Source organism: Podarcis bocagei (genome assembly GCF_964188305.1).
Source record: "Podarcis bocagei genome assembly, chromosome: 18".
NCBI lineage: Eukaryota > Metazoa > Chordata > Lepidosauria > Squamata > Lacertidae > Podarcis > Podarcis bocagei.
This window is the reverse complement of record NC_138144.1, coordinates 399,948-426,702: the sequence shown is the minus strand read 5'-3', so window position 1 is coordinate 426,702 and position 26,755 is coordinate 399,948. Positions and strand designations below refer to the sequence as shown.

Below are 26,755 nucleotides of genomic sequence, written 5' to 3'. Positions count from 1 at the left end.
GGCACAGCCCAATCCTGCCAGCTACATCCAACCCACATTTTATGCACCGGTTATTTATTATGGCAATTTCCAGCCTGAAATACCAAACCCGCTACACCCCTGGGGTTACGGCGTACTGTAGAACTCCGGGCACAATGTAAAAACCACGCAGCATGCATGTCGAACCAACCTCGCCCCTAATTAAAACCGTGCAGGCAGAAATAGCAGAGCAGGTCAACAATGGATTCATGGGGTTGCATCGATTCATTCAGCGGAACCCACTTCAAAGAGAAGTCTCCTGAGGCCGGAGGACCCTCGCTGTGCCGCCCCTTCCTCCTCCCTGGAAGCAGGAAGCCCTGGGTGCTGGCGGGGGTCATAGCAAATCCTAGCACACACCCGCCCCACTCTGCCGCCCTTTGCAAAGGCAGCCTCCACCCCACCCCACCCCACCCCGCTTGGCGTTGCCCTTTGGCCAGGTTACCTCGCTTGAAGGACCACCTTTTCATCCATCGCCTGGAGAAAGACGGCCAGGAGTGGTTGAGGAGCGAGTCGGCCATGGGGGGGGGGGGGCTTTGCAGGGGAGAAGCTGTGAAAAGAAAGAAAGAAAGAAAGAAAGAAAGAAAGAAAGAAAGAAAGAGGGAGGCAGCTTCTTCTGAAGCCAGCGAGGAGGACTGGGAGAGAGGAGACAGGCAAGGACTTTGTCAAAGGCATCAGCTGATGATGGAGGAGGAGGAGCACAGGAGTAGAGGCAAGCCGGCCGCCTTGGCACCTGCTCGGGCGCGCCCACCGGAGCGCACAGGCAGCTCTGGAGAGGCAAATCGGGACGCCCGCTGCCTTGGTATTTTTGCTTAACGCCCTCCAGTGAAATCCTTCGTCTTTCGCCCTCCGTGCACGGCCCTCGCATTGTGAGGATGGGATTTCCAGCCTTGACTCGGAACCCCCGTTTTCCTCCTGGCACGAAAGTGGCTCAGAGCGACTTGGCGAAGCCTCGGGGACCAGCGCACAGCCAAGAAATACCTGAACACACACACGCGACGCACACACCCCGAGCCCGAATAAAAGGCTGGCTTTGCAGCAGCTGCCCCACTTAAAGGGGGCCAGAGGGTGTCGCTGTCACTTTGGAAGTGGGGCCGGAGGGGTCAGGAGACTCTGGGGCACAGAAGGGGCAGGTCTCTCTTTACCCATTTCATCCATTTGTTAAATTCGTGCCTCGCCGTCTTCCTTCCCCGGAGCTCGAGGCTTCCTGAGCAATTCCCCACCTTCCCATTTTGTCCTCCCAATAACCCTGCAAGGTGGGTCAGGCAGAGACTGAGCGACTGACACCGCCCGCCCCCCCGCGCCAGGCTACCACCCAGTGGGGATGTTGTTCTGTCTTGTGGAATAGAGCCTCCCTCCCTCTTCCCAAACTTGGGTTTGGAGGTTTTATGGACTTCCTTTGAGACTGAGGCACTTGGTGAAGCTGGAGAAGGGCGCTGGGAGGTCTGCTGGGGCAAAAGGGGCCCTGCCCCACCCGACCTCCTTCTGCCCCCAGCCGGTTCCCCGCATCGCCTTCTTCCTCCTGCTGACCTTCCTCCCTTTAAGACTGTGGCAAAATTTGCAGGAGGAGGACCAGAAGACCTTTGCTCTCTCCTCCTCGCTCTCTCAACCCCACTTCCCTCTGCATTTTAACATCCAGGCTGAAGAAGCATTCTGCTGAGCTCAGAGGCTTGCTCTCTCTGCTGGGGCGGACTTACCCAGATTCTATTTCTCTTGCTTCCTGACGCCTCTTCTCTCGCTGGGCACTCGGAGCGGCCAAAAAAAAAATGAAATAAAGGCAGTTGGCTCGCTAGGGTAACCAGTTCGAAACCGACCACTTCCTTTTTCTCTCAAGAAACCTCCTCCCTTCTCCGGAAGGTGAGACTGACTCACCCCTTCTTCATGCCACTCGCTTTCCTTTTGTGGGGGGCCACAAAATATACAGACAGCACCTTGTATGGAGTCCTTGGCACCCACCTTGCTCACTATTGCCTGCACGGACTGGCAGCAGCTCTGCAGGCTTTCTGAGCGACTTTGTTACCAGGTTTGTTAACCAGGAGAGCCGCTGCCGGCCTGTGCTGGCAATCCTGAGCTCGATGGAGGGTCTGCCATGGTTTAAGGCGGATTCCGATATGGAACGCTGTTTGGTTTCAGTTAAAGTCTACATACCGCTCAATTGCAATGGAACTGCTAGGTGATTTTTCAGGGAGTATTAAAACCATCGACAAAAACCAGCCAGCAGCATTTAAAGATCCTCAGTTAACATTAACAGGCACTTATGGGGTACTAATAGTAACACCTTGAGTAGCTCAGTCGGGGGAGCATGAGGCTATTAATCTCAGGGTTGTGGGTTTGAGTTTGACCATTCTACGATTCTATGAACTTGGCCCGGCAGAAATGTGCAGATCTCTGAGCTGCTGGCAAGGCCTCACTCTTGCCAGCAGCAGCGCTGCATCTAGCTACCATTTGTGGGAAACATAGCACGGGGCCACTCCAGGACTCATCAAGGCGGCTGGCAGCTGCCACAAACGTATCTGGGCACACAGAGCAACTGCCAATGTACCTCCTCTTCCCCCTTGTGCTAAAACTCACAGAAACAGCCTTTCTTCAATGGGACACCCTCCAGAGCTTTGGAGCTCCAATATTACACAGGCTGTGGGGGCCAATGGGAGTTGTAGTCCCAAGGCGCCCAAAAAGCAGGGGGGTTGTACGTGCCACATTTCCGAAGGGTGTCCAGAGACACACTCCTGAAACAAAACACTGGCAGGGCAGGGAGTTCCTCTGGCTCATCTCAGGCACCCGGTACTTGCGAAGGAAGTTGGGCAACCTGACTGCTCTCAGCCAGATAAGCAGCCACTTCTCAGCCTCAAAGCCACAGGCCGAATCAGCCCGAGGGACGCATGCAGGGCAGGTTCCCGAGAACCAGTGCGGACAGTCCTTAGCGAGATGGACCGACAAGCTGATAAGGCAGCCCTTGAAGAACCACAGAGCTGGAAGGGACCCCAAGGGCCATCTAGTCCACCCCGCTGCAGTGCAGGAATCCAGAATGCTGCTTTGGGGAGAGCAACTGCTTGGTGTGCAGAAAGAACCCCGCTTCCAAATGCAGCTGGGGCTGGCAGAGACCCCAAGGTCTTCGCCTCCGCCTCTGCGGTGGACCTGCGTCGACAATACTGGTATAGGCGGAGCGAGGGTCGGACTCTGGACAAAGGAGGCAGGTCCTGCACCCCTAACACTTGTCAGCATGGGCAACAGGAGCTGGGAGTCCCGAATCGATCGCCAGCTGCCCACTGCCAGGCTTTTAAAGAAGAGGCTTTTAAACTAAGGTGTGACCCAGCTGTTTATGGGAACATGAACTGGTTTGCTATTCAGAGTTTGCGGGAGCAGCTTTTAGAAATCATGGGCTTCACAGAATCCTAGAAACGTAGAGTTGGAAGGGAACCCCGGGGTCATCTAGCCCAACCCCCAGGAACTAAAGCACCCATGACAGGTGGCCATCCAACCTCTGCTTGAAACCCCCCAAGGACCTGCCAAACCGTCAGGAAGCTCTTCCTAATGTGGTCAGAATCTCCTGTCCTGCCATCTAAATCCACTGAGTTGGCAGTGGGTTGCCTCCAGCGAAGCCCTACTCAGACTCACCAAAATTAAGGGCTTAAATGACTCTTGAGTAGGACAGCGGCACTGGACACAAGCCTGCATTTATATATTACAGTATTATTATTATTATTATCATCAGTAATCCATTTTTATCTTGGTCTAACGCAACACTCCCTGGTAGCTTCAGGCTGGGAAGAGATTTTGTGAGCCTGCAAAGGGGCACAGAAACAGCGAAGAAGAAGGCGGCGGTGGCAGCAGGCTGGGATTTGCAAGGCTGGAGAATAAAGCAGAGTTTAGCAGCGCAGACCAGGACCCTCGGGAGTCGGAGGCATTCTTGGATAATTTATTCAGAATTTTGCTTTTGTTTTTTTTTTAATATAAACAGTTAATTGTTCAATATTTTACACACAGCAAAGAAAAATCCGTTTGATATTCAAAGATACTCTCTGTACACATCACTGCCTGGGCTCCGATATGAAAAGCACTGACAAAAGAAATACAAATCAAGTGGGCCTACTCTTTTTCTATGAATTCTTCTCAAAACCATGGCACATATTGATATTGATCCTTTTATTTTAAAAACAAGAGGTATTTTCTTTTCTTTCTCTCTCTCCAATGCCGCCCCTTCTCGGTGTTCGGGGACCATCGTCTGCACGTGTGGGGAAAGTGGGGCAGCGGGGTTGGGGGGGCTGGCTTCTCAGGCACTCCACGGCGGGCTTGGGGAACCCAGCGAGGCCTTTGCTTGGACCTCGGGGGGACCCAGGATGCAGCCCCATCCTGCCTGCCCGCCTCGCAAGGGGGAAGCCAGCCCAGCTTTCTCCGTGCAGAGATCCGTTAACCTTTCCAACGTTCCGGCAATGGGGCAATTCAAAACGTCCCTAGAAAACGCTTGCATTGTGATTCTTTTTATATATATATATATATATATAATAAAAAAACAAAACACGTTTTAAGACAGCTGGACCAGTCCTGAACAGCAGCAGCAGCAACAAAAAATCAACAAAAAGCAGTGTGTGTTGGTGGCGAGGTGATTTTACCAACAGGCAAGGCGGTGGGAAAACCCCCCTTCTGCTTCCGGGACAGGGCTGAGAAGCGCTCGACGGATTTCCACAGAGATAAACCGGGGCGAAGGAGCATACACAAGAGAGATGGCTGCGTCCAGCAAAAGTCCTAGAGAACACGCAGAGCTCACAGAGTCGTAAGGGACCCCCGAGGGTCATCCAGCCCAACCCCCTGCAACGCAGGCAAGGGAACTCCGGCTGACTCCGAAGCGAGCTGGAGTCCCCTCTGTGGGTCTCGCTTGGCAAAACGGAGAAGGATGCTTCTTCCACCCTGCAGGATCCTCCACGGGGTTCGGACAGAACGAAAGGCTGGCGAGTCAGAGTTCTCAAGGCAGGCCGGAACTCAAAAAACCGGAGTTTGTGACCTTAATGGGAAACAACCTAAACGAAGCCCCACATGTGACTTAAGTCTTGCCAGTTGCTTGCAACTATTCCGAAGGGAGGCAAGGCACAACGGAAACTCCCCTCCGTCCTGGCAGGAGGAACCGCACGGGAGGGCAGCTACTTGATGGTGGCTGCGGGCAGAAGGGGCAATTGGGAAGGCGAGGGAGGGAGAGAAGGCGGAGGACACACAAGCCGAGCAGCCGGCCTGGTTCACTTGCAGCTCACAGCGCCCCGTCCGCAATCCCAGCACAAAGAGGTCCGAATGCCGCGCCCGGCCCTTCCGTTAGACAGCGCAAGGCCCTTGCCTCAGGGGGAAGCAGTGCAAAAGGGGGACCCTGACCGCCTAGCACCCCACTGGGCCAGCCTCCACCCTCACCCAACGTCTAGGGAGCTGCTTCCCGACCCCACGAGACTCATCTACGCAGCTCTGCGCCCAACACAGAGCAGACCCACTGATGCCATCGAGGAACTGGACTCCATTGGAGATGACCCAGTTTGCCCGGGCACGAAGAGAGCTTTTTTAAAGCCCCGCTGCCAAGGAGAGGTTGCTGGGGATTGGAGTAGGACAAGCCCCCTTCTCCCCCCGCGAAGTGCTCAACCACTGAGCTGAGGTTCTCAGGAGAGGAATCTTTTCGAAAACGGTTTTTTCTATGTGCCTTTCTGCTCTCCCTTCCAGCACCAGCCCCCCCTGGCTCCCCTCAAACGGACAGGCACCCTGGGCCCTCCTCCCCTAAGTGCAACAGGCTCCGCAATATGGATAGCACCAAAAACTTTTGAACAGCAACGTGGCACATCTCTACCCAGGCTGGCAGATGTGAGGCCTCCTCTCTCTCTCTGTGCAAACTAGGGCCCAAACATCGCACTTCCCTTCCCGCTCTGTCCCACCAAGAGATGCCCCTGCAGGCGGCAATAAGGCGCCAACGTCGAGGAAGTGTTGCAGGAACGCTGCCTGGAAGGCCGAGGAGGAGCCCACCACGAATGTGCTATTAATTGTGACCATGGCGCCCACGAAAAACCCCACCGCTCTGGGAGGGGGGCCCTTGAGGCAGCTCCTAACAACAGCCCTGCTTTCCTGGGAGAGGCACACCACCCCAAACAATCTTCCTCGCTCCCCAGCACACGCCCCCCCATCAAATTCAAACCTCCATCCTCCTTGTGCTCAGCATAAAAAAAGAAGATAAATCAAGGTGCATTTTCAACGAAGGCAAGCAGAGTGGATTTTTTTTTGGGGGGGGGACAGAACCACCTATGTGCAATTAGTCTGTCCAGTACCCACAAGGCCTACAGATCCGCTTATTCCGTCAACTTGACAAGATCCACACTGGTTTCTTTTTCTCAGAACGATTCACATTATAAGGAAATACGGGGGTTTCTTTCTTTCTTTTTTTCTCTTTTTTATAGAAAAAGCTTATTTCAAATGACACTGAGGTAAGAGAGAGGTTTTGGCGATGCAAATTCCAGCAGGCGAACAATCGCCTGGGACTGAAGAGGAAATCTGAACTGAGGGGGAGGAGGAGGAGGAGCAGAGGGCAGACCCCACAAATTCTGTGGGGCCCACTGACTGGAGCAGAAAAGCTCTAAAGTGCAACACTGGGGAGGTTAGCGGGGGGGGGCGGGCGGGAAGAAACCCTAAAAAAGAAAACCCTAAGGGCTGAAAAGGGTGAAGTTCTTGCCCCCACCTCACAGGCGGGAGACACACAGGCAGATTGCACAACTGACCGGGTTTAGCAGGGCAGAAACATTTCCCCACCTGCCTTCTCCTCCTCCTCCATCTCTGCCTCCCTGGCAAATAATCACAGCGTTTGGGCTTATCCCCCCCCCAAAAAAGGGGGGCTGAGGCAAAGGCACAGGGGGCACAAGGCCAGAGCAAGACCGTTTGCCTACCTAGGCTAGTGTTGTCTGCATGGACCGGCAGCACACTCTCCAGGCGGGGAGCCCTTTCGCCAGTCCTGCCTGGAGATGCTGCCAGCGGGGCGCGCGCCTGGGACCTTCTGCGTGCCAAGCAGGAGCTCTGACGGCGGCCCTTCCGGCAAGATGCCAGGCTTTGTGGTTCTGGGCAGAAGAACTACGGTCCTCCAGCCGCTGGCAGGCGGCCCCTCAAGAGGGGGGTGTCTCCACCCCCTGTCTACCCGGACGTCCTGCCTGCAGACCAGCAGCTTGGCCAAGGGGCTCCGAGACCCTAGGTAGCCGCGATGGATCCTGCGTGAACTTCCCACCAAAATTCCCTAGCGCCGTCTGCCAACGTTGCCAAAACAGAGACGCAAACACTGAGCGAGTCTCCCTGTCAGATCCGCCACCAAGCAAGGCTCCCCCCCACCCTCGAAGGTTTTGGGGTGGGGGGGAATCAAGAAAGGCAACAATAATTTATAAGGAGGTTGGCTACCTCGGACTTAAATATGTCACAACAAACATATATATATATTTATGTACACACACACACACGCACAGGACGCTAACCGGACAGGGCCCAAAGGGAGGTGGCTCATTCTGTGCTATTTTTTAAGCCGCCAAAAAGCACTGGGGGGGGATCCTAAAGGGGGTGTTGGCTACTGCTTTGGCTACCTCGCTTTACTGGGGGGGAAACGACGACAGGGTGGGGAACCCTTCACCCCCAAAGTTCTTCAGTATAAAAATAATCTCTTGAGAATCCATTCACTCTGGGGCGGGGGCTGGCTCTCCCGCCCCTCCGTGGCTGGAGAAAACGGTTCTGTACAAAAAGACTCGCTCGCTCCCCCCATATAGCTCCGCACACACACACACGCACCGATTAACCCACTGAGAAAAGCAGCAGCGGTTGGTCAAATCGGGACAGAAAGACAGATCTGGGTGGGACACGCCTTCAGAGATCCTTCAGATCCTAATATTTTTAAATAAAAAAAAGAAGGAAAGAAAAAAATGGCAAAGGAATCCCCTCCGAAAGAGGGGGACAGGCAAGAAGAGAGGGAACACGTTTCCGGGTTCTGCTTGGGAAGGTGGTTCTGGGCTGTGGGCGCACTAAAGAGCCCCCCCACCACCGTGGGACTGGAGGCAGGCAGAGGGGTCTCCCCTCTCCCTCCTACTCGCCAGAAGCCCCTCCCCGTCTCAAAGCCACAGCGTTGTGCATGGGGATCCGGGCCGGGTGGAAATGCAGCAAAACGGCCGCTTGCGTCTTTCACAGACGAAGGCTGCTGGCAGCGAGTCAACGTTTGCGCGCCCCTAACCCCCCCTCAAAAAAAACCACCCCGACCCAGAAATACGACATGATTTGGGGGAGAAAAGTCACTGTCCTAGTAGTAGTAATAAGAATAATCTTCCACGACGATTAAAAAGTTCTGTCTTTTCGGTAGAAAGCGAGTCCGCGGTGTGTCTGCAAAAATACTGCCAGTCCTGAGATTTGTGTGGGAGAGGAACTGCCGGGGGCAGGGGGGGCGGGAACCAAAGGAGAGAACAGCAGGGTGCGCCCCCACCCCTGCCATTAGGAGGGGCTGGAGCGGGGCATGGAGAGGATGCGCCCGTTCTTCTTGCTGCCGTTCATATGCGTGTAGGGGACGTGCTCCTCGTAGCCGCCCTTGAGCGCCACCGAGAGGCCATTGTCCCTGCCCAGGACGCCGTCGTCCCGCTGGGAGTAGGAGGAGGCCGGGTCCAGGGGGATGCTCTCCATGTTCTCAAAGTCCATCTCAAAGTCCTCCGTCTCGGGGGGCTTGTTCTCCTCGCTGTAGAAGAAGGAGACGTCCCGGAAGGAGGGGTGCAGCTCCTCCTTCAGCATCTCAATCACCTCCGTGAAGGTCGGGCGCATTTTGGGGTTGTACTGCCAGCACAGCTGCATGAGGTCGTGGCTGCAGAGGGGGGACAAAGGCGCCAGGGGGTCAAGCGGGCAGCTCCACGGAAACCGTTCCGATGCCTCCCCCAAGCCCTCTGTTTCTGGGGCTGCCACTAGCAACCCTGGGGCAAAGAAGGCTGAGACCCCCCCCCCCACTAAAAAAAAGGACCTGTGTCCCTTTTTGCGCCAAGGGGGCAGGAGAGGTAAGGTGTGGTCAAGGACCCCTGGAGGGTTAAGTCCAGCCCAAGGCGACTCTGGGGTTGCGGCGCTCATCTTGCTTTCAGGCTGAGGGAGCCGGGGTTTGTCCACAGACAGCTTTTCCGGGTGACTAAACCACTTCTGGACCAACGGGACACCATGACGGAAACGCCATTTACCTTCCTGCCACAGCGGTACCTATTTATCTACTTGCGCTGGCGTGCTTTTGAACTGCTAGGTTGGCAGGATCTGGGACAGAGCAATGGGAGCTCACTCCGTTGTGAGGATTCGAACCACCGACCTTCCCATCAGCAAGCCCAAGAGGCTCACTGGTTTAGAGCACAGTGCTGCCTGGCGGCATGGCATGAATTCACCACCACTTCCTGAGACGATGGGCAGGAGGCAAGGAGCCTGCCAGCAGGTGGCGCCAGAGCCCGCTTCTCTCCGGACTCAGTCATAAGGGACAAGCCTGAGAAACTGGCTGGCCGGGCAGAGGGAGCCTGTTCCCCCTAGTTAAGCGGACCCTGGACTGTCCCCACCTGGAGGGCAAAGGAGTTGCCTGGTGCCCCACCCACCCCGAGGGCGGCCCCTGCCTCCCCTCCCCGACTCACAGCCTCTCGGTGCAGTTCTCCGGCTGCTCCAGGCACCCGCCGTCCATGACGAACTTGAGGACCTGCTCGTTGGAGAGGCCTTGGTAAGGCTGCTCAGCCAGGCTGCTGATCTCCCAGAGGACAACGCCAAAGGACCTGGGGGGAGACAGGAGGGTGAGGGCCAGGAAGCAGAGGGGACTCCCCAGGCAGAGGCCGTTCCAGGGTGTCCCCCCCCCTCCCGCAAGGCTGGAGGGAAAGGATTCTCCGCACAAAGGGCGCAGAAAGACCCCCAGCCTTGAAGCTTGCAGAGCTGCTGCCAGCCAGTGCAGACCACACTGTTGTGACTCGGGAGAAGGCGGCTCCCCACGCTTCGCATGCAGAAGGTCCCGGGTTCAGCCCCTATAGGGGCACCAGTCCCTCTCAAGAGACAATGGAGCACACCTACGGTGTTAGCAGCACCGAAGTGACTTCCTTGGGGGCGCCATCTGGGCCGTGTGTCTGGGGGTCCTGGGCTGCCCAGACGGCAAGACCCCCCCCCTCGGCCTCGCTGATGGGGCCCAAAGAGAACCAGAGCGAGATGCCTGGCACCTGCTTGGCTGCAGGAGTTGCTGCCCAACTGCCTTAGGGATTCCGCTCAGGATTTGGGTGAGGTTTACTCCTGAGCCTTTTCTCCCCAAATACCCCACAAGGCAGCGGAGGTTTCGGATCAGAGTTTCCCTTCTCCCCAGGATGGGCCGGGACAAAGACCCCCTGCCTGAAACTCTGCAGAGCTGCTGCTGCCAGCCAGAGTTGGCAATATGGAGCCAGATGGCTTGACTCGGGACAAGAGCGGCTTCCTACAGCCTCTCAGGCCTGCGAGGAGAGCCAGCGTCCTGCTGCATGCAGCCAGGAAGGGGGGTTGGGGGGCTCCCCACTCACCAGACGTCCGAGCAGGCGGTGAAGACGCCGTCCTTCAGCGACTCAGGGGCCATCCAGCGCACGGGGAGGAGCCCCTTCCCTCCTTTGCGGTAGTAATCCGTCTCGTAGATGTCCCTGGTCATGCCAAAGTCTGGGGGTTGCGGGGAGAGAGAGGAAGGGGGGGGAGAGCTCAGAGCTTCCCTCAAGGACATGTCTGCAGGGGCATGGCTGGGGGGGACCCGTCCTGGGGGGCCACATTTGGACCCCAACACAGAGGCCCCCACCACCCCTGAATACATGGGGCCTTCTCAACTCTCGCCTGCTGTCCGGAGACCTCCGTTATTCAGTGATCTGGGAAAAGGCCTTCGGAAACGATGCAATACTGAATGGTTTAGTTTGTGTAAAATATGCAGGGATTTATGCTACGCTAAATGAACCATGGAAAGAGAAGAAGGGAAGTCGTTGATATTTTAAGGTTGTCTATTCTAAATTGTAAAATGGTGTGTTTATTTGTGGGGGTGTTGCTATTGGGTTGTTGTTTTTATTTTCATTAGGTATTTTGTGGTTTTATATCTTGATTTTATTCTGTGAACTGCCCTGAGACCACTGGGTATAGGGCGGTATGGAAACAAAACAAAACAGAAAAGTGTGTGTGTACACACACACACACACACAGACATATATTAAAGGCCTTTGCAGTGGGGGCACCCCGATTATGGAATAACTCCCCGATCCCCCAACCTCAATGTATTTCTTGTAGGACATGGAGAGTTTGGGGAGTTTTGCTGCTAGAAATGTCACTCAACGAGGACACGCGTCTTTCTGCTCTTCCTTGGCCGTCTCAGCTGCAGGGCTCGTGCCGTGCTCTGAGAGGGGCTCGGAATAAATCCCTTTTGGGGTCCTCCCCCCGCCCCCCAGGAGGAAAGCCGCCCTACCTCCAATCTTGACGGTGAAGTCCTCGGCCACCATGCAGTTCCTTGCAGCCAAGTCCCGGTGGACGAATTTCTTTGCGTTCAGGTAGGCCATGCCGTCGGCGATCTCAGCAGCCATCTGGATCATCTCCTGGAGGGTGGGCGGGGGGCGGCCGGGGTTGTTCTGGGGGAGCCAAGAGGAGGTGGTGTGAGCAAAAGGGGGCCCAGCTTCTCTGCCTCGCCACCCCCCCCAAAAAAACCCCCAAACCTGGCTGTTACCTCTGCATCCGGGCGCAAGGACCTCAGGTAGCTCTTCAGGTCTCCGTGAGCCATCAGCTCCATGACCACCAGGGTGGGCTGCCCTTTCGACACCACCCCTAAGAGGCGGACCTGGGGAGAAGGAGGGCGAGAGGGAAGGGCCCGTCAGCCAATGAAGAACCCTGGCCGCCTGTCCCCTCGGTGGCCAAAGGACCTGAAGGGCCAAGGAATCAGTCTTCCCCGTTTGCAACTGCCTCCCCCCATGGTTCCCCAATGGGTTGGTTGAGCTGCGACCCCCCTGAGGAGCGGTCTTCTCAGCCCTCCCCTCCCACCACCCCCGTATCGCAGGGGGTTGGGCTGGATGACCTTCGGGGCCCCTCACCACGTGGTGGCAGCTGAAGCCTTTCATGACGGAGGCCTCGTTGAGGAACTCGATGCGCTCCCGCAGGCTGGCCGACTCGTTCACCGTCTTGACGGCCACCCGCATCTCCGCCTCGCCCTTCACGATGTCCTTGGCGATGCCCTCGTAGACCATCCCAAAGGAGCCCTGCCCCAGCTCCTGCAGGAGGGAGATCTTCTCGCGGGGGACCTCCCACTCGTCGGGGATGTACACTGCAAGTCGGGGAAAGAGGGAAGCGGGTGGGGCTAGATGACCCTCGGGTCCCTTCCAGGCTTGGCTTCTCTAGGAGGGCAGAGGCCGGCCCAGGGGAGAATGGCATGGAGTTCAGCTCGGCAACCCAGAGGATTCTCTCCAGCTCGGTTCTGGTCCGAGTCCGGAATGGCTGCATCCACCTCCTTTAACGCCCGTGGCCAGAAGGGCAGCGGAGGCACCTCGAAGCTTCCGAAGGGAAGGAGGAGTATCTGTTTTTTCCCAGTGGATCGTGCCCTCCCAAAGAAGAAGGAGAGGAAGGGCCCCGCCGCCTCGGCCTGCCACTCACCATCGTTGGCGCTGAGATACTCTGGGTTGGAGGAGGCGTAAAGCGGCCCCGTCGGTCCTTCCTTTTGCCTGGGGGGGAAGCAAGCACAGGAGAGGCGCCTGTCACCCATCGGGGATCCCAAAAACAGCAATGGCTGTGCGTGTGGGAGGGGCGTGCCTGGGCACGGAGGGGCCTGCGTAATCCGAAAGGACTCGAGCAATCGCCTAAAGGCACAAGGAGGTTTCTAGTCCTCAGGACAGTGTGTGTGTGTGTTTTCTGGCACTTAACGGGACATGCTCAAGCAAAACCAGGGGACAGGAAAGGAAGGAAGGGAAAGAAAGAAAGAAAGAAAGAAAGAAAGAAAGAAAGAAAGAAAGAAAGAAAGAAGAAAACCCAGGGCCAACAGTCTCGTATTTCTTATGGGATTCTTTGCTTCATAATAAAGCCTTGAAAAGAGAAAGAAAAACCAGGCAGGTGAGGGCATGTGACCCCCCCCACCCCCAGCCTATGGAATGCTTCTTATTATAAGAAGACGAAGAAGAATAAGTTAATTGATACCTCGCTTTTTCCTCTACCAGGGACTCAAGGCGTCTAACAGATAAAACAAGAACAGCTAAAACCCATTTTTTGGGGGGTGGGAAATGTTGCTGCCCGGTCCGTGAGGGAGAAGAAGGTGCCGCCCCACCAGTCGCAGTGGGGAAAGCTATACGCGGATCGGGAGGGGAAGGCGGTGCCCTTGGTTGTGGCCGCAAGCACCTGACAGCTCCCCCCTCTTCCCCGCCGCAAGAAGTCCGGAGTCTATGGGGAGGGAATCTGCAAACGAGGGGCAGCCCCACCTTTTCTTGATGAAGATGTAGGCACCTCCGATGACCCCCAGGAAGAAGACGGCGAAGATGATGGGGACGATGATGCTCACCAGGTTATTGTTGGGGGGAACTGCAGTGGGGGGGAGAGGGGGGGACCAGGTCAGGTTGGGTTAAAAAGAACTCACCTCTCCCCAAGCAACTTGTGCCCTGCCCCTCTCTCTCACTCCCCATAAAAGGGCACACAACCTCGCTCCTCTGACAGCAACAAGCAAGTCCTGCTTTCATGGCATCCTGAGGAACCCTCTGCCACTAGAGATCCTGCAGCAAGCGCCTGCTGTTCAAACTCCCAAACGCCCGCCAAAAACTCTCCCTCTGTGGGCAATTTACGGTTCATCATTCCACCACAGCCGGTTGGTCCCCGATCGCGGCTTTTCTATGTGGCTCTGTCGCTGCAAACCGCTTTGATATATTTGATGGATTTATGAATGCTTTATCGATGTAAATAGCTAAAACCGGTATGTACGCACACACACACACACACACACACACAGTATGAAACACCCACATCAGGGTTTCCCAAACTCAGGCCTCCAGCTGCTTTTGGACTACAACTCGCATCATCCCAGGACTGGCCAGGGATGATGGGAATCGTAGTCCCAAAGCAGCCCAGTCTGGAAAGCCCTAATCTACAGTCGCATGACTGCCCGCCCGCCCGCCCACAAACCGTGGCCCCTGGGTGGGTGGTTGTGGGAGCCCAGCTCCTCCGTGCCCCCCTGCCCCCCCCGGATCTTACAATAGTCATAGACGTAGAAGTAGATGGGCTCTGTCCAGGAGCCGTTCCCCGCCAGGGATGTGGCTCGCACCCGGACGCTGTAGTTGCCTGTCTGCAGCCCCGTCAGCTTGCAGCCCTGCTGAGTGGCGAACTTCAGGCGAGAGAGGCAGTAGCGCTGCTCCTGTGGGGAGACGGCATGCTCAGTGGGGGTCTCCCGGCGCCCCCCACCCCACATCCTTCAGAGCAGCGGCTTGCACAGCCCTGGGTGGATCACAGCGCTGAGGGGTGAAATGGCGCTTTCCTGACCATGCTGCAGCGCAAGCGGCTACCAGCAGTCGGGGAAGGTGAAGAACGGCATATCGCATGCGCATCCTCTGGGGCGGAAAGCCAGAAAAGGGAGAGAGGGGAAGAAAGGGGTTCTCACCTCCGAATCTCCGAGGCGGCCGTAGTTCACCTCGTAAAGGATGATCAGCCCGTTGGGCTCCTTCGGCTCCTGCCAGCGCAGGTGGACCACGTTCTTGTCCAGTTCGTGGGTCACGGGCCCCACAATATCGTCGGCTTTCGCTGGGAACACAACCAGGAGAAAAGGCTTGCTCAGTGTGAATTGGGACAACCGACGCAAGAGCCAGCGGTTAGGAGACCCGGGTTCAAAGCCCCGCTCCGTCACGAAGCTCAAACAGCCAAGCTGACTTCACAGGGTTGTTGGAAGGACAGAAAATGAGGGAAAGAGAGAATCTCAGAGGGAGAAATAATGGTAATAATAATAATAATATTATTTGCACCCTGCCCATCCGGCTGGGTTTCCAGCATGTATATAAAAACACAATAAAACAAGAAATATTCAAAAGCTTCTCCGTATGGAGAGCCAGCGCAGTGTAGTGGTCGGAGTGTCAGACCTGGGAGAGACCAGGGTTCGAATCCCCACTCAGGACGCTGAGTGACCTCGCAGGATTGTTGAAAGGATAAAATGGGGGGGGGGGGCGATCTGCGTGTGCCACCACCGTGAGCCCCTCAAGATGGAAAGTGAGGAAGACGAGGGCACTCCGCACGCACCGCGCGACCCGTAAAACGGGCCTGGCCAGGCGCCTCCCTGCTCACCTTCCGGCATGGTCCTGGCACTGACATAGGCCTCGCTGCTGCACTCCTGGGGCACCTCGTGGTTGCAGGCCTGGATCTTGATGCGGTAGCCCGTGAAGTGCTGCAGGTTGGAGATGACGATGGACTCCTTGAAGACCACCTTGGAGAAGGGCTTGGGCTCCGGGGGGCTGGCGGGGGCCGCCGTGGAGCCGTTCCCAAAGGCCGGCAGCGTCGGGGACGGGGTGGTGCTGTTGGCCGGGGCGCCCAGGTCTCTCCTGCGCCGCGTCACCGACGGCCTGCGGAGAAGGGGGGAGAGAGGCGTCGGTTGGAGCCCCGATTCCGAAAGCAGGCGGCTGGGCGGCTCAGAAACAAACTGGAGTTGTCCATTCAGGATTCCCTTTGGGGCAGAAGTGGGCGCTGGGGGAGAGGGGCTTTGCTTTGGCCCTTCCGGGGGTCCCCCCACTTTTAAAAGAGAGTTCTTAGCTCCCTGAGCTCAGACTTTGCCCATTCATCTTGATTGGTTTTCCTTTTTTTCCTTACAATTTCCCCCCAAAGTTGACTTCCCGCTCTCCGTCCTGGATGCGTCCCCTTCCCCCCCCACCATCCCTGCTCAATATTACATTCTTTTTTGCTTTTTATTTATACTTTTCAAATGTATACGTTTTCATTCGTTTTACCATCAATTTAACATTTCAGAACTTGACTTCCTTCTCCCTCTCTCTGTGGTTCCTTAAATTTATTTTTAAAATATTCTTCCGCATATGCAAATTCCTTTCACTTGCTTAATTATCTGCTGCAAATACGCCGCTCGATACTGCATCTTTGTTTCCGATTCACAATCGGCTCCTCGCGTTTGGTCGAGGGATGTGTGACCCCTTTGGTGCGTGGCCTCGTCTTGCAAACGCACGGGCAGAAATGGATCCGCCGGCAGCCTCGGCTCAGGCTCTGGGTTTCAAAACGTTCCCAGGAAGGGGCTCCGGGAGCAAAGAGAGGCTGCAGGGCCTGGCTCCCTTTCCGGCGGGATTACTCATTAATCCTGGGGTTGTGAGCAGCACAAGCGCCCGGCTGGACTGTGCCCCCTTCCGCAGCAGGGCAGGGTTCACAAGCTCCGTCACGCACCCCACACTTTCCTCTGCCCAAAGATCCAAGGGCACAAACAAACACCTTCCTTTGGGTTCAATACTGCCTGCACAGACTGGCAGCAGTGGCTCTCAGGGAGACGCCACCGGGGGTTGAACCCGCGCCCGTCTGCGTGCTACACAGGGGCTCTAACCACTGAGCCGCAGCAGGTTAAGCGCGGTTATTATCCTCTTGGGTCTGACCTGACACAGGCCTACAGAGCCATTTAACCCAGCACTGCCTGCACTGGTTGGCAGCAGCAGGTCCATTTAACCCAGCATTGCCTGTACTGGCTGGCAGCAGCAGCAGGCTCTTCTTCCACTTGCGCTTCCTGCTCCCACACCTGAGCCATAAGGGGGGGGGGTGAGGATCCGCGCTCGGCCTCTTACTTGGGGACAAAGACGATGTCGTGGAGGTAGTTCTCAAAGACCTTCCGGAAGGCGGACTCCTCGGTCTCCTTCATGATCTGCGACTCGGTCTTGGGGCAGGGGCAGCACTCCAGGCTGGGCTCCTCGCTGTTGCTGTCGTTCGGCTTGTGGGGGGAGTCCTCCGACTCCAGCGGGGGGGACCACGTCCGAGAGGGGAGCTTCAAGCCTGCGGGGGGGGGGAGGTTGTGAGGCCAAGGAAAGGCAACGGGGGAGCCATGGAGACGGTGTCCCAGGGCACCAGGCAGACTCTGGACAGTCCCCCCCCCCACTCCCTCTGTCGCAGCCATGGAGAACCTTTTTCTTTAGATAGATATATTCCTTTTCTAACTCGTGATAAGCAGCAGCAACAACACTCCGGAAAAGAGAAGAGGGGGCAGGAGTTTTATCTGGGGGAAATTCCCCCACCCAAGGCCCACCCTGGGGTTTCAAGGAAACCCAAGCAGCGGGTCTTGCCCCAAGGAGGCACTTGCGGGGTCGGAAAGTGTCTGCCTTCCCACTGCTCTCGAAGGCTCCTCCTTCCCCAGCAGTCTAAGGCGCCATCGTCTTGCCTCTCGCTGCGCCACCCTTTTTAAATTTTTCTTCTGGCCCTGGGAGACCAGCGAAGAGGGGAGCCAGTTGCAGCAGGAGGGGGAGACCCCTGTGACTTCATCTCTGCCTCTTGGCTTCCCTCCTCTCCAGCCTCAGCTTCTGCGCCTAGACTGCTCTCTGCCACCGACTCTCCCCGCTCACAGAGCCCTGTTCCCTCTCCGGTTTCCAACACCGCCTCTTCCCCATCTTCTCCCTCATTGTCACCCCACCTCCGCTCCCTGAGCTCTGTGGCACTAGGTGGGACCCAGGCGGGAGGGCGGGCAGGGCGGTGCCAGCAGCTCACCCTTCAGGCAGTAGTCCAGTTCGTAGAGCTCACTGTCCTCGGGCTGCTTTTCCCAGGAGACCTTGTAGTGCGTGATGTTCCCGTTGGGGTCGGAGGGCGGCTTCCACTTCAGGAAGATCTGCGACGAGCAGTTGGACACCGAGATGGGGTCCAGGGGGACGGTGGGCACTGCGGGGGGCAGAGGAGAGAGACAAAAGGTCACCCCAGGGCAATCCCCCCTCTCACCCCAGCCCTCCGCTTCCAACCGTGGACAGCCTCTCACCCGAGGCGTTGGTCTGGACGTAGATGATCTCGCTCTTGGCCCCGTAGGACTTGCGCTCGTCCGAGTGGGTGATCAGGGTCTTCACGAAGATGGCGTACTGCGTCCAGGGCTTGAGGCCGCGCAGAAGGTGCCCCGGCTTGGTGTCGCTGTTGCGGGGAGGCGGCTCAACATCCATCACCGTCCAGCTGTTGGCGCCGCAGACGTCCTGCCCGTCAAACTCCGTCACGTTCCGGAAGGGGCTGGGGGGGGGGGGAAGAAAAGGCCAAAAGGGGCTTTTATTTCAGAAAGACCCACCTGCAGAGGGAATTACGCTTTGGTGGAGAGATGTGAAAACGGCAAAAGGTTGGGAAAGCCTGTTGCAGAAATGAATTAAGGTCACGGAAATTTTTGGAAACTGAGCCGGTTGAGCTGCGGCTGCTCTTCCCACGTTCTGGCTTTTATTTCAAGCGCTGCCTCTACCGACCCTTCAATCCCAGCCACAGAAATGGCAGAATCTACTGGACAACTTCATTTTAGGGGGCAGCCCTCCAAACTCTGCATCGCCCGAGACAAAGGAGGAATAGGAGGACACCTCATCCTAAGTTATTTTGCAGAGAAGCCTTTCAACTTAAATAATGCACGTTCTTAGCGATTCGCCGGGGATCTTGTGGGTTCAAATGAAATCGCTCTGCGCCACTCCTTCAAATAATGCCCAGCCCTTTTAAAATCCTTCTTGGGCGAGGATTGGGAAAATACAGTCTCTTTCTTCAGTTGACTTTTAGGGTATAGAAGAGAGCGTGTTCACATTTAGTTTGGACTAAGGTGAAGGGACCTTTGACCATTAGGTCCAGTCGTGACCGACTCTGGGATTGCGGCGCTCATCTTGCTTTATTGGCCGAGGGAGCCGGCGTCATGTGGGTCACGTGGCCAGCATGACTAAGCCGCTTCTGGCGAACCAGAGCAGCGCACGGAAATGTCGTTTGCCTTCCTACCGGAGCGGTACCTATTTAGCTACTTGCACTGGCATGCTTTCAAACTGCTAGGTGGGCAGGATCAGGGACCGAGCAACGGGAGCTCACCCTGTTGCGGGGATTCGAACTGCCGACCTTCTGATCGGCAAGTCCCAGGCTCTGTGGTTTAACCCACAGTGCCACCCGTGTCCCCTTTTATTCCTAGACTGGACCATCCTCTTCCTCTTCCCCGGCTGCAACGAAACATGTCTCTCCCGCATGGGTCTCTGCAGCCACAGCAGGTGCTGTAACTCTCTCTGATCAAGCTGGGTGTGTGTGTTGTAGAATCCTGGAATTGAAGGGTTGGAAAGGACCCCCCCAGGGCCATCTAGTCCAACCCCCGGCAACCCAGCCAAAGAACCCCCCTCTCTCCCCAAGACCCAAAGTGCAGAAAGGAGCTCCCCGCCCCACTTTACTCACGCTTCCCTATACAAGAGCATGAAGCCCAGGAGGTCGCGGAAGTCCAGCGGCCAGTAAGGCTCCCACTTGACCATGATCTTGTCGCAGGTGGTTTTGATGTAGGAGAACTTGAGCACTTCGCTCTCGCCTGCAGGAAGGACGGAAAAGGCGTGTTGGAGACGGGAGAGCGTGGCCAAGGACCCACCGGGGGGCTCAGGTCATTCATTTTGATCGTGTCACTTTATGTTGTGAACCACCAACCACGTGGGAGGCCCTTAAGCGGAACCCCAGTCCAAGAGCACGCTCCCCCCCTCTCCCTTTCTCTCTCTCCTCTTCCTCCTTCTCTCTCCTTCTCTCCTTCTTTCTCTTTCCCTGTCCTTTTCGTTCTCTTTCTTCCTCTCTCCCTCTCCTTTTCTCTCCTCTCTCTCTTCCTATCCCTCTTCCTCCTTCTCTCCCTCTTTCTCCTCTTCCTCCCCCTCTCTCTCTCTTTCTTCCTCTCTCCCTCCCTCTCCCTCATTCTCTCCTTTTCATTCTCTTTCTCCCCCCTCTCTCTCTCCTGGAGGCTGTCGGTGCCAAGGGAGGCCCCTGGGAGGAGAAGCTGCCCTGCGTTCTGCCAGCCTGGCAGGCGCTCCAGGAGGGAGGGAGCCGAGACTGAGCAAACATATAGATGGTACACAGAGAGGAGGCGCCGGCCAGGAGGGAAAGAGGGCCGGAAGACAACCCTGGAAGCGCTCCTCTGGGAGAGCGGAGGGAGGGTATTGGGTGTGTACAGGGTTCGACCCCACCTCCAAGTGGCGTAGGGCAGGCTTAAGGGGGTCTTTATTATTAATATAATTAAGCTCAGGCCCAGGAGCTTGAAGGGCAGCCCTTCTGGTCTCAGGAAGCCAGCAGCCCTTGGGTCCGGCTTGGGGTCCTTCCTCTGGCCTGATCCTGCCAGGCTCTTCTGAAATGCCCTTCTACAGAGCTCTTCTACCTCACTGCTGTCCACACTGACTGGCAGCAGCAGCAGCAGCAGCTCTCCAGGACCTGTGGGGAGAACCTGAGACCCGCTACTTGGCCGCTGAGACACAGCCCTTTCCTGCGAGCTACTCCAAAGAAGAAGCCAAGACTCCAGTCCTCAAGGTTCTAGATGAAGAAGTGATTCAAGCAGGGCAATCGGAAGCTGCCTGCTACCTCTCCCTCTGAAGCATCTAGCTCCCTATCTCCTGCTCAGGCTGGCAGCAGTCCTCCGGGGTTTCAGGCAGGAGTGCCCGGGGAAAAGTGCCACGATTCGAACCTGGGACCGTTGTGCGTGCAAAAGCGCAGGGCCCACCCCTCGGCCGCCCCGCTTACAAGAGGCCTGGTCGCCGTTGGTCTTGAGGGCGATGTCGTTCTTCTCCTGGCGCCCCTTGGCCCCCGAGATCTCCTCCATCTTGTCGATCTCGGACAGGCAGAGCTTGGGGTTGTAGTGGAAGAAGAGCTTCCCGCGGGCGATGGTGAGGTTGTGCTTGCTCCAGTCCCACAGCTGGCGCAGGTTCTGGTTGTCCAAGGCGTAGAAGGAATAGTTCCTGGCGGGGAGGGGGAAAGAGCAAGGTGAATACGGCCGGGGGGGGGGGAGGAGAGAGAGGTGCCCCTTGGCCAAGGGGGGGAGCGGGCTCAGCAAGAAAGGGAACTCTTCCTTCAAAGAAAAAAGGCCCCTGCCTTCCCACAGCTGCCTAAATCTTGTGTCCTTCCCAAGCAATCTGAGACTTCTTTCTCCGCCTCGACTGCCTTTGCTCTGCCCTCTTCATCCCTCTCCTGGTTGCAGCAGCAGAGGAAGCCAGACTCCTCTCTCTTCTTCTCCAGCCAGACTCCTCTCTCTTTTTCCTTTAGAAATTTATTTATTCGGTTTTTCAGATTAAAACTTTACAGCCACATCTCCCAACATGCAACATAAAAACAAGATTCCAAGGAATCTCTTGCACTCCCCCCCCCCTCTGTGGGTCCTATTGTTAATCATTTCCTCCTGCATCTTTTATGATAATCCAAATCTTTTACCTCTCCGCTGCGTCCAAAATTCACCCTTAAACTACAAGTGTTATTCCAATCCTACTAATGATTTTAACGGTTTACAATGGTCTTTCAGATACAACTGTTTACTTTAAGAGTGGCTGGGGAAACCCAGTCAGATGGGCGGGGTAGAATTAGAATTATTCCCCATTCCTTATTTAAATTTTGGTCTTCCTGATTTCTGATTCTTTTGGTCATTTGGGGCACAGAGCTCTGAAGCTGAGCTACAGCTTCTTGCCAAGCAAACAGTGCGACGCCAGCGTTTGTTCCCTATCTGTTTTTGGACATGTCCAACCCCCCTTTTCCTCCAGGGAGCTCAGGCTGGCGTGCGTGTCCCGTCCCCCCATTTGATACCCACAACGCCCCTGCGAGGCAGGCCAGGGCGGAGGTGCACAACCCAGCGAGGATCGGGGCCCTGCTCCTAGCTGCCCCTTCCCAGGGGCCCCACTCACCCGGCTTCCAGGGCCTCCCCTCGGATCAGGTGGAGCTTCCGGAAGAAGGAGAGGGAGACCAGGGCGTAGGAGCGTCGGATCTTCAAGTAGCCCGTGATCTCCTCAATCAAGCCCAGGTTGGCCTCCAGCTCAGCTGCAATGTTGCCTGCAGGGGGGATGCAGAGCAAGCCTAGAAACTGGCCCTCCTGCTTCACAGGCTCACGGAACTGCGGGGTGGGAAGGGACCCCCAAAGGTCATCCAGCCCAACCCCCTTGGCAATGCAGGGATCTCGGGTGAAGAATCCCTGGAGGACGCCCCCCCCCCAGCTCTGCTTCAAAGCCTCCAAGGAAGGAGATTCCACTAGCGACCAAAAGAGTCCACAGAAAGTTCTCCAAGGGGCAGGAAGATTCAAGAAGCATTTGGGTGTATTCCAGTATCAAAATAATTCTTTTCCCATTGGCAGAATACGGATAGACATCTTTTCAAAATGAGAGCCCTCAAGCGATATGGAGGCCGATCCTAGTTCTGGGTTCCCCCCCCAAAGGGATTTCTTATTGGTAAAAAGCTTGGCGTGGTGCGAAGAAATTTTCTGCCCTAACTTTTAGTCGGAATGGCCTTTCTTGGAAGACATCGGTTCAGGTCCTCCAGAGCAACAGAAAACCAAGCTTGCTCCCACTTCCACGGGGCAGCCCTCGAGATATTTGGAGAGGACTCTCGTATCTCCTCTCGGTCTCCTCTTTCCCAGGCTAAACACCCCTAACTCTATCATTCCATATGTATGATCTAGTTGGGATTCCTGCACTGGGCCCCTTCCGACGCCACTATTCTACGATTCCAATTCTCTCCTCTGTGCACCTTCCAGCTTCTCCGTGACCTCCTTAGGCCCAGAACAGGACCAAGCCCTCATCTCCGTCGCTCTGCCGGCTTTTCCCTCTGGCCCTCTCCGCTCCCCACATCGGCACATGGCCCCCGGAAGAAGGGAATGCTGCCCTCCACTGGAAAGGCTCCCCCAGTGCTGAAGCCGTGAGGTTCTGGACTGGAGCAGGAAGCCCTTGCGTCCCAGAGAGAAAGACCCGTGGGGCAGAACCAGCTTCCAGGTGACTAGCTTGGCGTGGGGCAGAGAGAGAGAGAGGACCCTCTGGCTCCCCCCACATCCCGCCCCCCCCAAAAACTCACTTCCTCCGCGGATGTTGATGGTCAGGCTGCCGTTGACGACGGTACACCCCTGGAGCTCCTGGGCCGCCGTCACGGAGTCAATGGTCTTCTCCTTGACGGGCAACTCACAGATTTTGGGGCACAGCCCCTCGCAGGGGGTGCAGAGCAGGCTGCAGAAAAGACACGGCGGGGAAAGGGAGATGCCTCTTGCGCTACAAACGGCCACGGGGCTTTTCTCGCCGCCGCCAGAACCGATGCGCGTGTTCAGGAAAGCTCTGGGAGTTTGGCTTGTGCGCAGAGGCCGCAGAGACGCACCCGCAGCCTCTCGGATGGCCCTGTGGGGCCTGCAGACCCACATTCCCAACAGGGGAGAGGAAAGGAACCTCAGAACAGCTGGCTGGGTGAGGCCAGTGGCCAGCCCAGCCCAGCCCAGCCCAGCACTGTTCTCACAATGGCAGCCCCCCCCAAACACTCCAGTGCAATCTGAAAACAAGAGTCTTCTCCCCTCCTGTGGTTTCATGCAACTAGGATTCATGGAGGCAGAGCAGCTGTCGGCAATCTGTCCAGTCCTCTATTAAAGCCATCGCCGCCTCCTGTGGCAATGAGTTCCACAGGTTTACGATGTGTTGCTTGGGACAAGGACAGTGTCTTGGGGGCTGTGGGGCGGCACAGAACGAAGCCTCGTTCTAATCTCTCTTCCCCAGCAAGCAAATCGAGCTCAGGCAAAACAGGACGGCTGAAAGGGTCTCCGCTGCAAGGTCCTTAAGCACCCTGCTGGTCGGGGGGGGGGCTGCCTTCGAGATTCTGCTTCCTGTTTCCTGCCCCCTCCCTTTCGCAACCCCGTCATAGCAAGGAGGTTCGGGAAAAGAGCATTCGGAGAAAATGCCGTCTGCTTTGAGAACATTCATCCGGTGCAGGAGGAACAAGGTCTGCTGCTGCCGTCAGCTACAATTAGAGGCCAATTAGCTGCCCTTTCCCAAGAATGATCAGAACAGGCCATTTCCTCTCCTCCTCTGGCTCCTGGCTTTGCCCAAGAGCGTCAGGAAGCTGGTTTGCCAAGAAGAGGGAGGCAGAGATCCCCCCCCCCCGATCTAGATGGGTTCTAGATAGATAGGGGTCTAGATAGGTCTAGATGGGGCGACAAGAAAGGGGTGCTCCCCTTGCATTTGGAGGGGCAGCAGCCCCCCCCCAGCCTCTCACCCCGTCCTCACAGCGGGCAAATTTCAGAGACCCCCGTGACCCTAAGCTGCCTCCGATAAATGGACAAGTAACTCTGTTGATATCTTAAATATCAAACATACATCAAGTGTGGATTAAACTCCCTCCCATGGCATTATCAGACAGAGGCTCCTTGAAGGCCTGCCTCTTTCAGGAAGCGGAGGTCTGGAATGGTTCTAACTCTTCTCACTGGGCTAAGAGGAGACCCACTGAAATGAATCGGCCCGTTTCAACGAGTCTCCTCTGGGCAGGGGCGCAACCCGCTGCTTTAAGTCTGCAAATTCGCTTTCGTCGCTTTTCACATGATGAAATTGCTCGGTGCTTCATCCTCGACCCCATTTTCCGTTCCTTCCTCCATTAATAAACAAGATAAACCAAAGATAAAGAACAGAAATATTGTCACAGCAGGTTGACAGCCGCCTAAGATTGGGCACGATCACTGAACGTGTTTCCAAAGCCTTACCCAAAATGCCCATTTCCCCACAAACCTGCTGGGCTGCATTGTGCGCGATCTTTCGTAACAGGTGAGTTTAACCAGAGATCCTGCTGACCAATTATCTCTCCATCAGGACATAGCTCCCCTCACCTCCGTCTTTTAGCCAATTATAAATCTTAGCAGCCGTTCTAAGGCTGGACGCTATTTCTCAATCGTTTTCCAGAATGGTTTCCAAAACGTTAATGTTCCGTAGGGAGGCGTTTTTCAGACAAGGACCCCCAGCGGGAGTGGGGGGGGGGCTCAAACGCCCCTGAAATAAAAGGGGGGATCTCTGAGACTAGGGTGTCCAGCTCTCTCCACAGCACAAGAGCCCTCAGGGATCGGCAGCGAGCAGAAAAAGGGCTTTAAATCCTCATCGCCTTCTTCCTCAACGGGTTGGGAGGCTCACTCTGCGTTGCACTGACCTCTTTCTCTTCCCCAAATCATCATCACTTTTATTCTTATTATTATTGCTCTGTTTCAGGGCGTCTCGACTTCCACAAAGCGGTGAGTTGCACAGACTCTTGCAACTGGGACAGGGAGTCAAAGCAAGACCCCGATATTGGGGGGATGGTTGCCGATGAGAAGAGCCCCCCCCCTTGGTTTCTCCGCCCCCCTCCCCGGTGTGTGTGCGTGTTGCCAACTCACTTGGTGGAGTTCATGGTGTAGCCGGAAGGGCAGCCGGGGGCGCACTCTCCGTTGTGGATGACGGGGCAGTCCGACTGGCGGGCGGCCTTGCACTTGTTGTGCAGCTCCTGGCAGAAGTCGAAGGTGACGCAGCGCCACCCAGCGTAGCGGTAGGACCCGGCGGGGCACCTCTCCACGCACCTGCCCTCCAGGCTGAAGTGGCGGCAGGCCAGGCACTTCTCCGGGTCGCCGGGCTCCAGGCAGCTGCCCAGGCACTCTGCGTGGCAGCAGATGCCCTCCGAGGTACAGCCCTGGGACTTGCAGGCGGAAGGGCAGACTGCGGGGAGCAGAGGAGAAAGAGAGAAATGGAGAGGGATGAGAACACGCCCCGCAAGCCCCGCCTCTCGCAGAGGGCCTTCTCGGTGGTGGCGCCCTGCCATCTGATGCCAAGGAGATAAACACAGCTTCCGGAAGACATCTGAAGGGAAGTTTTCCACATTTCCTTGTGCTTTGAGATGTGCTGGAAGCCGCCCAGAGTGGCTGGGGAAACATAGCCAGATGGGCAGGGTATAAATAAGAGAATTATTGTTATAAAGCAACGCCTGCCCACATCTCTGCCCTTCCGTCTCCCTCTCACCCACCCCATTACCTGTCCTCCAATTTGGGGGGCAAACTGCTTCCCATTAGGCTGGCCTGCACACAGAACAGGGCCTCCGGCAGGTGGCTCCCCTAGTTACCGTCGCTTGAAATAGTCCGGAGCGGCCGACAGCTACGGTCCTTTCTCCACAATTCTGAATAAAGGGCTCGCTTAATGGGAATGACGGAAGCTGCCTTGCCCCAAGTCGGACCATCAGAGTTTTGAACAGCCTTTCCCAGCCCTGCTTGGAGATGCTGGGGTGCGTCTGTGCTGTACCTGTGCTGTACCCCCCAAAAGCAGGTGTTCTAATCACCGAGCTGCAGCTTTTTGTTCTACTTCTTCCCCCTCCTGTATTCTGAGAAAGATCCAGCCAAGGAAGGGATCACTTGCACAACAGGATCTCATGGGGGGGTGAACTAGCAAGTTGGTTGCCGCTTGCGCATAGGAAGAACAACCCATGTGTTTTTTGGAGGGGGCGACCCCATAAAACCCTTCTCAAATGCAAAATGTGGGACACAGACACCCCCCCCCCCGCATTGTCTGTCCTGTCTGGATTTAGTATTCATTTAGTATTGCTTTTGAATTCTGGTGCTGGAGGAGACTCTTGAGAGTCCCATGGACTGCAAGAAGATCCAGCCTCTCCATTCTGAAGGAAATCAGCCCTGAGTGCTCACTGGAAGGACAGATCCTGAAGCAGAGGCTCCAAGACTTTGGCCACCTCATGAGAAGAGAAGACTCCCTGGAAAAGACCCTGATGTTGGGAAAGATGGAGGGCACAAGGAGAAGGGGATGACAGAGGACGAGATGGTGGGACAGTGTTCTGGAAGCTACCAGCATGAGTTTGACCAAACTGCGGG

The 26,755-nt window shown here is 56.2% G+C and overlaps 2 protein-coding genes and 2 long non-coding RNA genes across 6 annotated transcripts in view; 2 read left to right on the top strand and 2 right to left on the bottom strand.

Moving 5' to 3' along the window:
* The window catches only part of ARHGEF18 (Rho/Rac guanine nucleotide exchange factor 18), a 52,280-nt gene extending 50,361 nt beyond the window's left edge, over positions 1–1,919 (bottom strand). Inside the window, exon 1 of one of the 2 annotated variants that reach the window (XM_081177590.1) lies at positions 1,713–1,919. Coding sequence is in view for 1 of the 2 variants with exons in the window: in XM_081177589.1 (XP_081033715.1) it covers positions 461–536 (76 nt within the window). In the remaining variant the exon portion in view is untranslated. Of the gene's footprint in view, positions 1–460; positions 1,010–1,712 lie in introns of those variants that run through there. The other variant, XM_081177589.1, reaches the window with a different exon arrangement.
* LOC308577789 overlaps positions 1–26,755 on the top strand; it is a 166,552-nt gene that overhangs the window by 138,951 nt on the left and 846 nt on the right. The gene's annotated exons all lie outside the window — the stretch shown is intronic.
* LOC308577773 lies at positions 5,355–7,768 on the top strand. Its single transcript, XR_014003672.1, has 2 exons — positions 5,355–7,079; positions 7,123–7,768. It is a non-coding gene; the product is annotated as an uncharacterized lncRNA (long non-coding RNA).
* INSR (insulin receptor) overlaps positions 8,383–26,755 on the bottom strand; it is a 47,094-nt gene continuing 28,721 nt past the window's right edge. For both annotated transcript variants that reach the window (XM_081177604.1, XM_081177603.1), the window contains exons 3-21: positions 25,283–25,598; positions 22,963–23,111; positions 21,807–21,951; positions 20,659–20,873; positions 19,348–19,474; positions 17,939–18,177; positions 17,677–17,844; positions 16,767–16,971; positions 15,280–15,554; positions 14,606–14,745; positions 14,203–14,362; positions 13,440–13,539; positions 12,625–12,692; positions 12,069–12,298; positions 11,708–11,818; positions 11,453–11,612; positions 10,539–10,668; positions 9,642–9,776; positions 8,383–8,848 (exon numbers count right to left, since the gene is read on the bottom strand). In XM_081177604.1, the coding sequence (XP_081033730.1) occupies positions 8,488–8,848; positions 9,642–9,776; positions 10,539–10,668; positions 11,453–11,612; positions 11,708–11,818; positions 12,069–12,298; positions 12,625–12,692; positions 13,440–13,539; positions 14,203–14,362; positions 14,606–14,745; positions 15,280–15,554; positions 16,767–16,971; positions 17,677–17,844; positions 17,939–18,177; positions 19,348–19,474; positions 20,659–20,873; positions 21,807–21,951; positions 22,963–23,111; positions 25,283–25,598 (3,434 nt within the window). In that variant the 3' untranslated portion in view covers positions 8,383–8,487. The remainder of the gene's footprint in view (positions 8,849–9,641; positions 9,777–10,538; positions 10,669–11,452; positions 11,613–11,707; positions 11,819–12,068; positions 12,299–12,624; positions 12,693–13,439; positions 13,540–14,202; positions 14,363–14,605; positions 14,746–15,279; positions 15,555–16,766; positions 16,972–17,676; positions 17,845–17,938; positions 18,178–19,347; positions 19,475–20,658; positions 20,874–21,806; positions 21,952–22,962; positions 23,112–25,282; positions 25,599–26,755) is intronic.